This window comes from Lethenteron reissneri, chromosome 20, assembly GCF_015708825.2.
Source record: "Lethenteron reissneri isolate LAM-NWPU_2019-01 chromosome 20, ASM1570882v1, whole genome shotgun sequence".
NCBI classification, from domain to species: Eukaryota; Metazoa; Chordata; class Hyperoartia; order Petromyzontiformes; family Petromyzontidae; genus Lethenteron; species Lethenteron reissneri.
This window is the reverse complement of record NC_083798.1, coordinates 18,656,892-18,673,472: the sequence shown is the minus strand read 5'-3', so window position 1 is coordinate 18,673,472 and position 16,581 is coordinate 18,656,892. Positions and strand designations below refer to the sequence as shown.

Sequence of the window (16,581 nt, the reverse complement as noted above, 5' to 3'; positions counted from 1 at the left end):
ACCCAGCTGTAAATGTGTATGGGGAACAAAATACTGGCATGGGGTCTCCCTGCTCAAAGGAGCATGCCAGTGGTGTAAATTCCAATTCCAATGACAGACTGCCACTGTCTCTATTATTGACCTAATAGCAAGAGGAACTCAATGTTTCGACTCATGAGGAATGAAAAAGGGCTGAGTTGGCCTTTAACTGGGATTTGAACTCTGACTGCTACAGCACCGCGTGGGTGGATATGTACAAGGCAAATGGGCGTCAAGTTGGTATTCTCACCCTGATGTTGCCAATGGCTCCCTCGCCAATGACACGCAAGGATAGGCGGGTTTTGCTGCTGGACGTTTCCTCCTTGTCTCCCTGCTGATGGCTCTGCACGGGGTCTAGCTGCCCCCAGTGCTGACTTGATGCCAGCCATACAAGGAGACTAGGCTTCAAAACATACTTTTTGTCCTCCAGTGGGGAAAAACTCCACACCTGCGACTGCAGAAGTATGTCCAGAAAAAAATATAATATAAAAAGTAGTCACATCGTTTTCTAGTCCTCTTCTGATGAAATAAACATATCTGATCACGAGTCAAAATTAAAACGTCTCCTTGCTCAATGGAAACAGCGGCGGTTTTCATCTTCTTCATCTGTGGTAGAAATTCCACATTCCCACAAAGGGTTCCAAGATATTCATAGGATGGCCACTGTTGACTTTTCACAAAGTGGTATTTATTGTATCGACTCAGCTGAAGACTTGGTACTCATATATAACAGAAAAATAAAGGTGACTTTTGGTTCATTGGCCTTCCTGCTTTATAGAAGGGACGTTGGTTAAATGTTGACCAACACTATATATTCCTGAAATAACAATGATGTAAATGTAATGCAGTGCATTGCATTTACATAATTGTAAATACATATTTCCACGGTCTGAGACTTATTCAACAGGTGCCTGCATTCAGATGTTTGGTCAATTCCACTTTAAGAAATGTTATTATTACGTGGGGGAAAATAGAGTACCTGGAGCAAACCCATGCTTTGAGGGGATAACACAATTTTTTGTTCATATCACAGCCCAGCAGGATTGGGAGTTTAACACATCTACATGCTCCACAAACCCTTGTGTTTAAAGTACTAGATTACAGGTGTGCAACACACCCAGCTATACAAGTCATTCAAACGAACCAGATGGCTCATATGTACAGGAAACACACACATCACTCACCACACTCTCGTTTGGCTGAATGATGCCGTGTGCAGGTGAGACACTCAATGTGCCACTCCCTGTAACGTTCCACTGAAAGCACAGGGGCAGCTGGCAGCAGTTGTCAATGGTATGCGAGCACTGTGACATGGTCCCTATACATGTAGGCTTAAAAAACAGCCTCCCATTGCCTTGAAGCCGCACCTGTGGCCGGTCCACCAGCCACGACACCTCCATATTCTGAAATGATGACAAATATACATGTGCTCATGAGTTGTCAGTCTGAAAGAATGATACAACCCAAAAACAAATAGCTCTTATCCTGTCGGTCCACGCTTAGGTTGTGTATCCATGAGGGTCTAACATGAGCTTTATGCTTTGTTTATAAGAAAAAAACCCCATCTCAATTACATTCAGACAGCCTGTCACAGGGTCCTATTGACATTATTTTAACGATAAATTAAAATGTATGGCAGTAAAGTCACAGTGATGTCACTATTATGGTGTAATGGAGCATAATGACCACTCTAAGTTCAACAATGCAACTTATTTGTTATTTAGTTGCTCATACTAATGTTTTTGTCCATATTGCTCTATTTAAAATGAGCTACAATACTGGAAAAAGTTAAATTACATTTAGGGCTGCGTCTCAAAAGGAACAATATGTAAAATCACATTGAAACAGTTACAAACACAACAGCACTTTTATTGGCTGGATAATTTGACATGAGGTTCACAGATTCAGGGTGACAATTTGTCTGTAAAATATATATATATATTTTTTATATATATTTATGTATGCGGGTTTGGAGATGTGTTAAAATAAGGACTAGCTTGGGTGATAATGTTTTAGGTAATTAAGAAACACAAAGCACTATCGTCACACACGTTGGGATGGGGCAGGGTACTTTGGAGAGCCGGGAGGGTGAGGGGAGTAAAAGCGCCGTGGCTCACCTTTGTATATTGACCACAGTAATTGAGAAGAATAGGCAACACTTGGCAATATAGTCCCGGAGCACTGGAGGAGGCCCGGAGCAAAACCACCTGCTTTCCTCCAGGGGGCACCAACCCCTGACTGGGTCTCACCACCAGTCCCACCCCCTCAGGTTCTTTGGATCCAATGGCACCCTGAAGTCGCTCCTGAGCTCTGCTTTCCCCTTTTCCCTGGGCCAGACTGGGCTGCCCCAGGGTTGAGGTGCCAGGGTTTGGTTTCCCACTGGCTGGGCAGGCACCCACTGGTAGGCTGAAGAAGATTGGCGTGTCCCCCGTGTTTGTAAGCAGAGCAGTGGTGTGGGTACTTTTTCCTGCCGTCACTGCTGGGAATTCCTTTCAACAAAAAAACAGGTTAAGGGTTTGTGTAGGACTGGCAGTGGTGGTGTATTACGTTATGAAATCAAGAGTGATCAAAAGAGTCACTGTCATGTAATGAAAAAATGTAATGTATAGTCACACAGTCCAATACAAACTATGGACATGGAATAATTCCTTCTTCCCGCTGCGATGTGATGCATTTCAGTAAACAAGCCTCACATGCTTCAATTATTCTTTAAGTACGTTAAGCATGCTAAAGAACTAATATGTAATGTTTTAATAATGTATACTTAATTTTTTATGTGCTGTATGTACATACTTGAATAATAACAAGTTGTAATATTACATATGTATATATTAAGCAAACATGATAGGGTAAGCATTGTGCAGAAATAACTGTATCCTACTGATGATGATATAACCAAATGTCATGGACCTTTACTCTACAGATTGCTCTTGATTTAACCTATGCAGCACACTGCATACACCACTCCCATATAGCTGTCACACAAAGCAGCATCGTGAAGATTAAGAAGTGATGTAACATGCATCGTGTTGTATGCAGTCATTGCTGCATCAAGCTGCATGGTATAACAAGGTCTTTACATGTATCATGAGCATAAGGACGTATTTTAATGTATGAATTGATGCCTACGAAAGATGCAAAAATCCACACCAAGGTGAGAGAAATCTTGCAAAACTTGAAGTGTGCATGGCTGCAGTTGTTCTTACTACATGGGCACTGGACAAGTTGCAGGTGGGCGGGAAGGGCTGCTGTCCTGGCTGAAACGTGTGTGTGCTCACAGCCAGGGTCAGGCACCAGGGTAGGCACATTGTAGGCTCCTCCACCAGGCGAAAGTCTTTCATGCTCTGAAACAACATTGGGCCTCCACTGAGTGCAAGGTCTCCTTAAGCATTGAGTAAGAATAACGTAGATATAGGAGCCCCAGGGATGAACAAGGTTTAGGCATGAATATACAAAAACATTATAATTTATAGTGATCACTTCACGTATTCCTACAAAGCCAATCGACTAGCGCAGTTGGCTACGTATGGTGCGAAAGAAGTGAAATATACATACAGGAATAAATAATCTAGACAATGGATAATGAGAAGACAATATGGTGAATTTAGGAATGCAAATTACTTGATTATCTGGCCATAAGTCTAACAAACATTTAGCTTGGCTAGAGTCGAAAAATCGTGCTCTAGTGCAACACAATTCAAAATTTATGAGTTTGGCAAAAATTTCGCATCACGGCACCAACCTTGTAGAAAGCGCAGGCTTCCAGCTCAGCATAGTGCAGCGTGTTCCTGCGTCGAGGGCGGAATGTGACTCTGAGCGCTATCGTCTTGAGGGGTGGCACTTCACATTCAGCTGGCTCCACGTGGAACTCCCCACCAGCTGAGGCTGTCCACACCACGCAGACAGTGCCGTGCGTGTGGTTTCGCAGGGACAGGGCAAGAGCCGCAGCCTTCTCGCCATCACGCACAAAAGCGCTGAAGTCCAGCATGCTAGCACTGAGGCTAACATGAGTGGGAGGAAGTGCCTCGTCCCAGCACAATTCGAATCGTCCATCAACCCGGTGATCAAAAACAGCATTGCTGGGTGCGACTGTAGTTGGATCCTGCTTCTCCACCTCTTCCTGCAGTAAATAAACAGTGATAATGTGTCACGACTATAATGCTTAAGAAATTTTTTCCACTTTCCTGCAGATATGTTACGCGTTTTTTTTCCATATTGCTCAATTTATCAAGTACCCTTCAACACCTATGTTAAAATCACAGCACTAGAATAGGTTCGAGAATATTGAGATTGTCTAGATAGGGTCGCATAGGTCATCATATTGACAAGAAACCAATGAAACAATCAACACAACTGAAGAGTTATGGTGTGGAATTTTTGAATAAAAAAACTGGATTCGTGTGTAATTTTAAAGGTACAAAATAGGTTGTAATATGAGCCCTGAATAATGTATGCCAACATACCTAGCCATACTCTGACACATTACCGATAAATAAGATGCAATAAATTTAATGAAACAATGATGTGGGAGACAGATTTTCCACAGGAAAGCCACATCAGAAACTCCCCTTACTTCCCATAACTTAAACATAAGATATGCCTAGACTGCCATGTTTTACATAAATACTGTAAATGCAGACCTTTCCAGCCAAAGTTGGGGCCCAGGGCAGTTGGTCAGGGATGAAAAAGAGATCAAAAACAAGACAATAGGTAGGCCCCATAAGGGGAGCCTATCGACTGTTGCCTGCAATACATACTGCCTGTGCTGTCTTCACCTAGAGAAACCTCAGAGCCTCCAAAGCAGTGTAGCTACCAGGAACCCTGAAAGAGTGGATATCAATAATCAGCACCTGGCAAGGGATAAGCGACCCATCAGTGGGGTCCAGGCAGAGCTTCTTGTTGTGCAGCATGGAGAGAAGGGTAGGCGGTGACTGCAGGGTCAGGCCACGCCGTGCATTGGTGTGACACCGCTGTACATGTTCGCGACGCAGAACCGCCGGCGTCGTCTCCACTGTGCTGCCTGCTCCTAACAGCTCCACATGCACAGGAGCCTGGCCACAAATGGGCACCAAGACAATCACAGTCGACTTCATAATGCCGTGGCGCCAACTTGAGTGGCATTGTGTTCAGAGCGCTCAATGTAAGATCACGAGTTCAAAATCTAGGTTGAATTTGTTAGGCTGTCAGCTCACTGGGATTGATAACGTGTTCACTACTTTGTGGTTAAAAAAACTTTGTTTTCATGTGCTATGAAGAAGGGCCATTGCCCAAAACGTTGCCTATTTTATGTATATTTTTTAAGGCAGTCTTCTTAACAAATGTGTTGTTGTATTTTGTTGATTGTGCAGCATCGTCTAATAATTTTACAAAACAATGTCTGTTTGTCCTTTCAATCAGAATTCCAAGTGTTTCATAGCAGCAGCCAATTCATTCTTAAGGAGTGTTTCTCATGCAATAGGGACTTGGAGAAAACCTACACATATGAGTAGATACATAACCCAAACAATGTAGCCTTGCCTGCAAGAGGAGCACACAGACACACATACCTGATGGTGCACCAGACAGGCCACACGCCGATAGTAGTTGATGGGTTGCTGGGGTGTGAATGTGACACGAAGCTGCACAGTGGCATGAGGTGGCAGCTGGCCACATACTCGCTCCAAGCCAAACACACTGCTCTCCGTGTCCAGTGCAAACTGGTAGATGGCAGGCACAGCCGAAGAATTGCGAAGTTCCAGCGTTCGCACGCCCACCTCGCCAACAAGCATGCGGTCGAACACCAGCAGTGTTTCGCTCATTGTAACACTTGGGCCTGAAATGTAGGGCAAAACTAAATTAACAGATGTCCTCCATTCATCTAGGAATGTCTTGCTAATAACATTTGGTCAATTCCTTTTTAAGGAGTGTTTCGCAACGTCGGAGAAGACTGGAGTACCGACAGAAAGTCCATGCATACATAGAAGTAAAACTCCCACAAAATTCAAATTAAGTTTAAGTATGTAAACCCCCAAAAAGCTACCTCTCACCTTGGCAGTTTCCTGTGAGCTTGACAATGCACTTGGGCAGGTTGCCAGCCATGACCACGTGAAGGTATTGGGTGGTGCAGCAACCGACCGTGACTGGGCTGAACCGCACGGGCACACGTGCCGAGCCCTGGGGATTGACCCATCCCTGCTGAATTCGGCAACCGAACAGGTTTCTCGTTTGTGGGTTCGGAGTGGTAATCTCAACCTGGAATGATGCCTTCACCTTTCAATTGAGGTAAGGATGGAGGGGAGATAATAAGACAGGGGGTGTGGGGAATGTCAGGTTAGAATCTAGTGTATAGTCTATTAATACTGTTTCCATCTGCATGGCACTGTGGTTAGAGTGCTTGACATGTATGGCCTGGCAGAGCCCAAGTCATAATTAATTAATATACCTAAAAGAACCCCATTCCTGTTGCACTACCACTCTGCTAAATTAGTAGGAGCAGGGCCTCTACGGAACAACTATCAGGCACAATGGTGGTCACATTTGTGGGCTCTTTTCTTTTAGGATGAACAAAAAAAGAGCATGGACAAGCCAGCCTACACGTCCACTTGTATAGGTGGAGGGGGATGGAAGGTCACTCAGAGATGAAGAGAACAACTCTCTGCTCAGCATGGCTGATACCTCAGTTATGACTGTACTGCACTAATTTAAGAGTGAGGCAAAACTTTCACAAGTACATCTCATGTTATATCTTCTACGGCAACACACTTAGTTTATTGTAGGCAAAAGCCACACCAATATAGGCGTCTGTGCTTGCTTATATAGAGTGCAGTTTAAAATGTTTAATTTTCTATGCATAGCATATGCATTTTATTACTCCTATTAACATCTGTCTCAAGATAACCATGCAACTTAAGTTACTGTCACTTACTGAGGAGAGATTCTGGATGTGGAGCCACTTTTCAGAGGTGGCGCCTGCTTCCACATCGCCAAAATTCAGCACTTGTTGTGAGTCATACTGGCGGTGCTGTGGGTCTGTGTCTCCGGCACTAACTACCAGGCGTGGGTATTTAGCTGCATATACACAACACACAGACACACACATGCACAGTTACATATTCACATGAAAACATTTGCATAACGTCCATAAAATTCAAACAAATATAGTGAAACTCAATCTAGTGTTCTTTAGGGGACTGGAAACAAAATGTGGAATCTGGGAATGCTATTACTGACATACATTACTATGTGCTCGGTCAGTGGGCAACTATTAATGCCTATATAACAGTGTATTGTGGTGAGAACCACACCTGGCCAACTTTGTCTTGCTCGTGCTGATGTTTTTAAAGCGGCACAGCGATGTATGGAGTCAGAAAATCAGAGACATATAGCATAGAGATGTAGGAAATGAAATATGAAAAAACATGGGATCGAAGACGTATGGAGTATGAGGGGCAGTGTCAGAGAGGCAGATAGAGGAACTGAGTAGGAGAAACAGGCAGAATGAAATACATTATTGTTATTATGAAAGGAAATAGCATTTCCTGATACAAAAATGTCCTGGATCTAATGTTATTTTTTATGATCTCTTGAAGAAAGTAAATTGAGGTTTGACTGCAACATATAAACGAGCTGAATGGTTGTAGAATTACATACACTGGCCTGAGTATTCAACTTCTAATGATAGCCCTCACCAATAGCCTGTAGCTCCACGACGCTGCTGGATGAGGGGGCCTCTCCATAGTGGCATGTGGCCATGGCGTAGTAGGGCCCAGCCTCGGTGGCATGAACGGAGGCTGTGATACGGAGGGATGCATTGGGAGAAAGCACACCCTGTGCAGGATTCATGGAGAATGGAGGTGGCACCTCCCAGCCAAACGAAGTCTCCAGCTCGCTGGTGGTAGATGACACAGAGTCCACTGCATGTCATTTATGCACGTATTAATAATACTGATAGTGAGTCCAATAAGGCAGATGAGGGAAACACAACCAAGAATATACACACAATAAAATGTGTTCCCCCAACACTTGAATTTTATCCAATGTTACCATTCAATGCAAACTAATAATCTTACATAAATGGTAGTATATTGAAGAAATGTGCTCTCATTATAACCAGAACAAAATAGGAATTTGGTTGATACTAAAATCTCGAAAATGTCATGGCGAGAGGTCAAACTAAAGTTAAAAAAATAATTGGCCCTTCATAAGAGTGCCGAATTACACCGTACAATACCATAAAGAAGACAATCATGATGCCCATAATAATAAGGGAGATGATGAAGAAGATTGAGGAATGTATGTGCAAGTATAAAATTATTAAAAAGGTATAAATGTTCTCTACAAAGCCATAGAATTGTACCTTCTGTTGTGCATGTCAAAATGGACCTCTTGATTGTGAAAGGTGGCACAGTGGCCAAAGGTCAGGGTTCCAGGCAGGTGGAGCTTGTGTGTAGGCAACGTGGCTCGCAGGACCACACAGAATCTGCCTTCTACTGACTCAAACTCCAACCGCTCTTCATATTCTCTCTGTGCACACACCATGGAGCATATATGCATTGTATCAACGCTATTCATGGCTAATGTGCTTTCATTCAATGGTTCATAGGAAGTCAAGGAGCAAATGTTTCAAGATTACAAAGTTACGAGTTAAAATATCTGTCATGGTTCAACTGGGTAATTTATTCCTCAAGGGTTGATAAAATATCTACCGCTTTGTGATGAGACTATAGTGGTTGTCAGATGAATATATTGGCCATTGGCATATGCATGTGGAATTCACACCATTGGCTGAGGCCTGCCAACAGAGATGAGTGCCATCTAATTCATGTTTGAGCAGGAAGACACTTAAGACAGTCGAGATGTGGAAAAGAGATGGACACACTTTCAAAGCTAAACCCAAATTGCAATTAGTATTTGAAATATGAAAATTATAATTAATCCACGAATATGAATATTGTTGATATAGATATATTTTCAATTACTATGTTTCACGTACTATTTTAATTGTTAATATTTATTCTTGGATTAAATCATGGAAAATCCTCAAATTGCCAGGGGAAGAATTGGTACACCCCTATTAATAGTAGACTGCAGTGGAGGTCAGGTTGGTGGACCACGCAGATAAATGAGCATGAAAAGCCCAACAACAGGATTACGAGATATCCTCTAGATGGCCTGTGAAAACACATTCCTGCGGAGGGAGCTGGTAGGAACGTTGGGTTGCTCGGTCAATGGCAAGGGTCAATGGCGGCGTGGTGTATTCCGCAAATATGCCCGACTGTGAGGGCGGGCACAAGCCGGCGTGAGTAGGTTAAACGTTGAGTTTTATAAGGGCACCACGGGGTGACCAGTCCCTCCCCACCCAGCCCCTCCCACCCCCCACCCAGCCTCACCCTCCCCACCCAGCTCCTCCCCACCCTCCCCACCCAGCCCCTCCCCACCCTCCCCACCCAGCCCTACCCTCCCCACCCAGCCCCTCCCCACCCTCCCCTCCCTCCCCACCCAGCCCCTCCCTGCATGACGGACGAACACAATAATCCCCTGTGGGCTGGTGTAACCAGGAGGTTCCTACCAGTATAAAGGCCCTTAAAAGCTCTCCATTCCTTCTGAGGGTGGCAAAATTCCATTGAATTATTGTATGAGTCTGCAGTATAACATGACTCAGTAAGGTGGAAGCTTCGGAATGTGTAATGGTTTAACATCGGAAGCTTGTCCATTCATATTTGTTCAGCAACACCCCTAGCATTACCTTTTCCAGTGGCCTGAATATGATGGGGAGAGTGTAGCTGGTGCCCGAGTTGAGGATTATGGGCTGCGGGTAGAGTGTGCTGAACACGAGGCTGCTAGGAACCCTGCAATGAGTATAATGAAGAAGACAAGGGGTTGTTTTTCTACACGATGCCCATCACAATGGAATTCAGTTTCTGCACGGAAATAAATAACGTCCCACATTTATTCAAGTTACATTTACTTGTACAATAAGTGAGTTCATAAAGTGTCTGTCTGTGTGCCAGCTTCTTCTCCAAAAATGAGAAGAACTGATGCATTGGATCTCATTCTAACAAAGTTATCTTCGGAACGTTCGTTAACTGAACTTATACAACACAAATTATTGTGTCAAAAAGCATCTCTAAACCTTTATAAATAGCTTGCCCTCAGAGGCTATCCTCCCTGTTCCTGATGACGACCGCTTGTGTTGCGATCGAAACGTCCTGATATTTTATATTCACTTTCTTTTTTATTATTTTATTGTAATTTTTTCTATCTACGTGACTTTACCGAAAGAACCATAGATTATAATTGTCAAAACATCTTGTTGCACCTATTAAAAGTGGCAATTTTAAGTCAATTAAGTCGTGTGGTGGAGCAGTTATTGAGTTCCGCACCTGTAGGTCAGCTTCACTGCCCTTGGCAGCACATTTTTCAGGGAGAGCTTCTTGGTGTTCTCTCGCCCAGGCTGCCAGCCTGTCCAGAGCACTTCTGCCACAGTCTCAATGCCGCAGGCCAGCACCCTTTGCCCATGGTTCTGTGCCTTTCTCCCTGCCTTGCCCACATTTGCCACGGATGTGTGTGCCTTGGGATGCTGAGTGCATCAACATTCAGGAGGTATGGCAGATTTTTTTTGTATGAGTAATGCAGATATTGTGGTGGTGATGGTGGGGAGTGATGAATGTGGTTGGGAAAATATAAAGGTGAATGGTGGGGAGAGTGAGGTGGTGGTGTATGACAGGAAGTGTATAGTGACAGTGGGAAAAGGTGGTGGTGATGGTCGTTGGTAGAGAAAAAGCAATGAAGTTGTTTGTGGGTGGGTGATTAAAGTGTAGGTGGTGTTTGGGTGTTGTGATAATATAAGGTGAAGGTGGATAGTAGAAAGAGATTGATAGTGAGGGCAGAGATTTAAAAACAAAGCAACTCTCAGTAGGCGATATACATTTAAATTGAATCTATATATATAAAAGTTTAAAAAAAAATTGTGTGTGGGTTTGTGGATTTGTTTGTGTGGTGGGGTTTAAGTTAAATAAAAATATCCAGGTACCACGCCGTAAGCCCCGCCGTGAGCAAGCGCTATTCCTTTTTCACATCCATCAACTTAAAATTAGTTTAATTAGCGATTTAGTGCGATTTTTTGTGTGCTTTCACTTTATTTATTTATGACGCGTGCACGGCCATACCAACTCATGCACCTTTGGTGGGGGGGACGGCCCATGCCAAGTCGCACGCCTTCGGTGGGAGGGGGACATTTTCTTTCACGTTAAAAATGCTAAAAAAATACACTAAACGCTGAGGTTAATTCTTCACTGTGTGATGTCCCCCCCCCCACCCCGATGCATGCAGTTACTACTATACAGTCGGTACATGGTACCACTATAGGCCGTAGATATTACTGCAGAGCAGCCAGGGAGATCGTGGCTTGGGGGGGGAGGTCAGGGGTAGTAGCCCAGCCCCAGCCTGCCAAGGTGCCACCACGGCTGGCTGGACAATCTAGGCGAGGCCGGAGGCTCTGCACTGGACTAAGCCTCACCAAGCCACTTTTGTCAGGTGAGTACGTTGTGCTATAGAGTCGATAAATACTGCTATAGAGTCAGCATGTACTACTGTAGTGATAGCAGGTACCACCACAGTCGGTATGCACTGCTGTAATCAATGCAGGTACCACCAGTCAGTACGCACTGCTGTTAGATTTTTAAGAGTATTTTTTTTTTGACCCGGGCAACGCTGGGTACTTTCCGCTCGTCTTTAGTAAATCAAAGCATGCTGAGAACAGTGCCAAGCCTACGGCAGTGAACTGAAATAATGCAATTAAAACCGAACCAGTTCACTTGGAATCTATACTGCACCAAAACTTAAGATCTTCATCAGGGGTAGATATATATCGAAGATAATGGTTTATATAGTTTATCACGGGCCTATCATGCAAAGTGGACAAGAACTAAGGGAACTACTTTAAGGGTAGTAGGTGAGTTTTCATGCATTTCATTTAACTGATTTATATTATTGTATATGAGGCTGAAGAAACAGATGTCAGTTACAATACCAAGTAACATGAGCAAAGAGAAGAAACCGATCTTTCTTTATTTATATACGACTATCTTCCTGTCCAAAACCAATGTTATGGTGGCCTTATAATCTCATTGTATCTTATAACTCACGTTATTATCGCTAATTACATACCCACAAGGACCAACGCGTATTATAAAGCGTCGCAGAATCCACGCATGTTTGTAATCATTAGCCCATGTTAATTTGCAATGTTAATAGTTACATATATAGTTCATACTTTTTATGATAAAAAAAACATTTGAACTGGGCATTGTAATAATGATAATTATACAGCTGAGGTAATATTGAAATGTCATACCTTTTCATTTAATTGGTGAGGATGCATTGACGGGGCAGGGGTTGGGCAGGGCTGACAGTGAGCCAGCATCTGAATACAAGACAAAGGAAAAAGGGTAGTCTGCCTTATATGATCTAATAGTCCTACTTTGATGCATGCTGGGACATACTTTGCATACTTATCATCTTGACAGATAATTATAAAGATCTGTCACAGCACTTTTTTGTATTACACATCAAATGACAAGGTTGGGCACACTGGCTTGGGCAGGAAACCTCTCACCAATAAAACAAAATAACTTTAAACACAAACGTTATTTATATACATTTCAAAAACTTCCTCATTTTATTGAGGTTGTAATTCGTCGAGGAATAACAATTAAATAGCCTGGTGATTTGATAACTTGTCACAATTAAGTGTACAAGGGGCCGTCCATAAATGACGTCACGCACCTGGGGGGGGGGGGGTCAGACATTTGTGACGATGTGACGAGGGGGGGGGGGGGTTTAGAAATGTGGCCTCATATCAGAATGCTCAACTTTAAATAAATATAGACAACACGTTCTACTTAATTAAATAGACTTTTAATAAAATTTTCTCCTACAACATCAGAGTGCAGCGCCACATTAAATACGCACTACAGTGACAATAGTTTAAAGCGATTTATTTTTTTGGGGGGGGGCAGAACTTTGTGCCGTCATATTTGAGGGGGGGGGGTATGACTTTTTTAGACGCCGTGTGATGAGGGGGGGGGGGGAAATCGGCCAAAATCGCGTGACGTCATTTATGGACGGCCCCCAATTCAAATAAAACATTTTCTGTGAATGGAGCAGCCACTAGTGGCTGGGAAGGGGGTACACGATATGCAAAAGGATGATAACCACTGCAATAAATGCACACTCTATTCATACGTCTAGTGTCCGTGTGCTATATTCTCCCGATGAAAACTAAACTATTTAATTTTTTAAACTTCACTTTTTTTTCATCAGGTAAGGCCCACTGAGCAATAGATTTTTTTTCCAGAAGCATCTTGGCCACAAATAATAGCTCAACGAAGTGGCTTATCGTGTGGACATTTATCGCAGCCAAATACCCCAAACGCATGTTTCTAAAGTGGAGGGAAAAACCGGAGGACCTGGAGAAAAATACACGTGACCACGGGGAGAACAAGCAAACTCCAAATATACAGGCGAGCATTGGCCCAGATAAGAGGAAGTGATCCTGAAGTCTCTACAGATTCATTGTATAATTCAAGCTGTTTGTTCAGACGAGTCACAGTGGGAATTCGTGTAAAAAAGATTTAACTACTTCATGTAAAAAAGATTTAACTACACATATTTGTACCATCTTCTTTGACAGGTACTATTCTACTTTACCTAGTGTTGACATCCCCAACGTTTAACAGTACTGCTTTCTTGTATTTGGATTGTCAGCCAACACCGGCCGCAACCCCGAGTTGAGGTGCACCAATTGTTCTCTGTTAGCCCCCCCCCACACCGGTCCATTCCCTGGCTACCACATTCAGATAAGCTCCCCCCCTCCCCCTTAACTTGTATTTAAGAGTTTGTCTCTTGGATTTTTCCTCACTTGATACAGTAAATTTAGCTGTGACGGTCCCACCTGATGACGGAGACTTGTGTTGCCTCCGAAACGTCGTGATTTATAATTTTATTTATATTATTATTAATATTATTTATTTAAATTTTTACCTACGTGACTTTACCGAAAAAACCTAAGAGTATGAATCATTGCAGTCACGAAAGCTTCAAATTCTAGTATTATTTCAGCGTTTGCATAAATGGGAGGTGCACACTGGCTGTATGTCGTGTCACATTATCACTGCCCATCCTTGTTTTCCCACGCGTTACCACTCCGATAAACGGAGTAAAATGTGTGGTTAGAACCTGACAATTGGATCTGATCATAGCACTCCCCCCATAGCAAATCAGACAAGCCGATAGGATTATTGCCAAATCAAAGTTGGGACCTCTGTCTGCGGTTGCAAGTCGTGTTCGAACCATGACACCGCAGGGCAGCATTCCAAACATTTACGAATACAGAAAGCATCGATTCTATATCGGTAGCGTCACGCTTGATAATGATGTAAATTGACACTAATATACGAGCCGTAGACGAATGTTTAACCACAAATAAAAACGTTTAATGCTGCAAGTAAAACAATCAAAATGTAAAGTCAGCGTCTCCCTTCCCCAACGAGCACGTGCGGTTCTGAGGCAGCGGTGGAAATTCCACATTCCTCCGACGGGGCTGGGTCCATCCACAGAAAAAAAAAGTTGATTTTCCGTTGGTTAATTCTTATGTCATCGACCTCGTGGTGATGATTGACGCGACTGATCTCGCAATCCTCCGAATGCAAGCGTTAAACGTCGTACGGAACAAGGCGTGAAACAATCAATCAACGAACCATCGCGTTCGTGACCAAACGGGGAACTTCACGACGGGCCGCTCGCTCCGTAACTCCCCCGCGTTATCGATACAAAAGAGCGCCAGGCTGTCAAACAAACGTAACGTCTACCGTCAACGTCGACGAGGGTTAAACTTGACAAGCAAACGATACGAAACGCGAATGTCGCTGGTTTACTGGCGGGAGGGTAGCGCGGCACCTTGCGCCGCGAGTTGGAGGCGACTCGGCGGGCCGCGTCGCGCGCTGCCGTGGCAACGGAAAGGCGTGACGTCACGACGCCTTGGCCAATGAGAGCAGTCGCTGCGCCACACACTGCCAGGCATGCGGCGTAATGATGACCGGCCCTGTGTCTCGCGCGTGACGTCACTCCACATGAGGCCCCCCTCGCGTGACGTCACTCCACATGAGGCCCACCCTCCCCCCCGCGTGACGTCACTCCATGAGGCCCCCCCGCGTGACGTCACTCCACATGAGGCCCACACCCCCCCCTCATTATTATTCATGAGTGGGTGGATTTTTACAGGGTCGCAGGTCCAGCTGAAATTAATAATACTGGTAGGAACCTCCTAGTTACACCAGCCCACAGGGGATTATTGTGTCCGTCCGTCGTGCATCCAAAAATGGGAGGGGTGGGGGCTGGGTGGAGAGGGGAGGGTGGGAAGGGGCTGGGTGGGGAGGGGAGGGTGGGGAGAAGCTGGGTGGGGAGGGTGGGGCTGGGTGGAGAGGGGAGGGTGGGAAGGGGCTGGGTGGGGAGGGTGGGGGTAGGTGGAGAGGGGAGGGTGGGGCTGGGTGGAGAGGGGAGGGTGGGGCTGGGTGGAGAGGGGAGGGTGGGAAGGGGTTGGGTGGGGAGGGTGGGGCTGGGTGGAGAGGGGAGGGTGGGGAGGGTGGGGCTGCTTGGGGAGGGGAGGGTGGGGAGGGGCTGGGTGGGGAGGGTGGGGAGGGGCTGAGTGGGGGGTGGGATGGGTGGGGCTGGGTGGGGAGGGGCTGGGAGGGAGGGGTGGGGCTAAGTGGGGAGGGGCTGGGAGGGAGGGGTGGGGCTAAGTGGGGAGGGGCTGGTCACCCCGTGGTGCCCTTATAAAACTCAACGTTTAACCTACTCACGCCGGCTTGTCCGCCCTCACAGTCGGGCATATTTGCATAATACTCCACGCCGCCGTTGACCCTGGCCATTGACCGAGCAACCCAACGTTCCTACCGGCTCCCTCCGCAGGAATGTGTTTAAAAATGATTGAACACCCCCCGTGAACGGAGCCTACCGAACGAAAATCTCTCTCTCGATCCCGACGCCTGCTGTATATTTGGAGTTTGCATGTTCTCCCCGTGGTCGCGTGGATTTTTTTCTCGGGTTTTTCCCTCCACATGTAGAAACATGCATTGAGATTACTTTACTGCCATGAATGTTCAAATGATAAGCCACTTTGTTTAGCCATCATGTGGCCAGGTCGCTTCTGAAAAATAAGTTAATACCTTAGTGGGCTTTGCCTCGAAGGATGGGGATGGTTTAGTTTATAGTTTGTATGAGTTTGGGCGATTTGTTTACCTTGATCGTACTGTGTACTGTCATGTTTTTGTATTGTTTGTTGTAACGTCCTTACCCGCCCTGACTAGACATCTGTGAAAAAGAGCTTTATAGATAATCGGATTCCTCTAGTATAAATATTATGATTCTGATAGTACTGTCGTCCTTGATAGGTGTTTTCCGCAAATTCACTAACGTCCATTGAATGCAATTGTCCCAGCCTCGTTAATGTCACGTCTTATAGAACATTAAAGCTTTTTTCTTCTTAACAAAACCCAGTCTACAAGACAAAAAGAACAACACGAA

The 16,581-nt window shown here is 44.8% G+C and overlaps 1 protein-coding gene across 4 annotated transcripts in view; it reads right to left on the bottom strand.

Annotated features, from left to right (window-relative positions):
• Nucleotides 1–15,035, bottom strand: part of CFAP65 (cilia and flagella associated protein 65) — a 35,392-nt gene extending 20,357 nt beyond the window's left edge. For 2 of the 4 annotated variants that reach the window (XM_061555243.1, XM_061555244.1), the window contains exons 1-15: nt 14,757–14,990; nt 12,353–12,421; nt 10,380–10,576; nt 9,743–9,845; nt 8,354–8,520; nt 7,686–7,885; nt 6,923–7,065; nt 6,045–6,267; nt 5,565–5,830; nt 4,869–5,069; nt 3,761–4,138; nt 3,225–3,362; nt 2,136–2,507; nt 1,203–1,421; nt 269–472 (exon numbers count right to left, since the gene is read on the bottom strand). In XM_061555243.1, coding sequence (XP_061411227.1) covers nt 269–472; nt 1,203–1,421; nt 2,136–2,507; nt 3,225–3,362; nt 3,761–4,138; nt 4,869–5,069; nt 5,565–5,830; nt 6,045–6,267; nt 6,923–7,065; nt 7,686–7,885; nt 8,354–8,520; nt 9,743–9,845; nt 10,380–10,576; nt 12,353–12,421; nt 14,757–14,759 — 2,883 coding nt within the window. In that variant the 5' untranslated portion in view covers nt 14,760–14,990. Of the gene's footprint in view, nt 1–268; nt 473–1,202; nt 1,422–2,135; nt 2,508–3,224; nt 3,363–3,760; nt 4,139–4,868; nt 5,070–5,564; nt 5,831–6,044; nt 6,268–6,922; nt 7,066–7,685; nt 7,886–8,353; nt 8,521–9,742; nt 9,846–10,379; nt 10,577–12,352; nt 12,422–14,756 lie in introns of all 4 variants that reach the window. The other 2 variants (XM_061555245.1, XM_061555246.1) reach the window with 2 other exon arrangements.
• Nucleotides 15,036–16,581: the final 1,546 nt, after the last annotated feature.